This window comes from Priapulus caudatus, unplaced genomic scaffold (assembly GCF_000485595.1).
Source record: "Priapulus caudatus unplaced genomic scaffold, Priapulus_caudatus-5.0.1 Scaffold249, whole genome shotgun sequence".
NCBI lineage: Eukaryota > Metazoa > Priapulida > Priapulimorpha > Priapulimorphida > Priapulidae > Priapulus > Priapulus caudatus.
The window spans coordinates 274,470-275,392 of record NW_014577310.1 but is presented as its reverse complement, the minus strand read 5'-3'; the positions used below and the strand labels follow the sequence as shown (position 1 = coordinate 275,392).

Genomic DNA, 923 nt, shown 5'->3' with positions numbered 1-923 from the left:
ATACGACACGCACTCACGCACGCAGGCATGCACGCATGCACGCACACATGTATAGATATATTCAGGGTCATAACCTATACATAGTAAGCTTTAATATGTGGTTTAAACGTTTTAGTTTTGGCCAGGAAAAGTGGCAAGATTTTGTTCTTTGGACACTGTTTGCCCTGGGAGTCTATAAATGGATATTTGTGTGTGGCACTCGGTAAAATCTGTATTGCAAGTCCTGTCTCTATTTCGAGCCTCACTCGTCACTAAAATACTGCTAGTCATTTTAAGCCTAATTCTCTTTTCTCATTTCTTATCATGAATTCAACTGATCTGAATCTGAACTTCAAGATAACTGATCGAGGTCCAGTTGGACTCTTATATATGACTAAATCTATTATCATATCCCTGTGTTTTAACTATTTTGACTCCTCTTTCGTCACCCTGTCCACAGGTCGCAGACCAAGAAGAAAGCAAACGTCAGCTCGAGCTTGAGTTTGCCTCCTACAGAGGGCAGCACCACCACTCAGACACTGAGCATGCGGCGCGGGAGCAGAGGCTAGAGGAACTGCAGCTGGAGGTGAAGAGGGGCCAGTACCAGCTGCAGGAGAAGACCCGACACCTGCTGAAGCTGCAGGAGGTCGCGTCGCGATTCAGCATGGAGCTGAGCGATGTGCGAAAACAGAAGATGCTCGCTACGGATAAGGTGCGACGTCGTCTGCGGCTGCGTCGGGCTGTAGGGTCATCCGCAGGCTGCAGTAGTCAATACATACATAGTCATAGACATAGTCAGTCATAGTCATAGCCGCAGTCTATGCAAACATAGTCATAGATACAGTCAATTATTAAATAGTCATGGTGACAGTAAATACATACATAGTCATTGACATGGTCACTACCTACGTAGTCATAGATACAGTCAATTATTAAATAGTCAT

General features: G+C 45.0%; 1 protein-coding gene across 1 annotated transcript in view; it reads left to right on the top strand.

The window, feature by feature from the left end:
• The window catches only part of LOC106808030 (myosin-4-like), a 44,794-nt gene that overhangs the window by 10,691 nt on the left and 33,180 nt on the right, over positions 1–923 (top strand). The window contains exon 6 of the mRNA XM_014810579.1: positions 440–691. Coding sequence (XP_014666065.1) covers positions 440–691 — 252 coding nt within the window. The remainder of the gene's footprint in view (positions 1–439; positions 692–923) is intronic.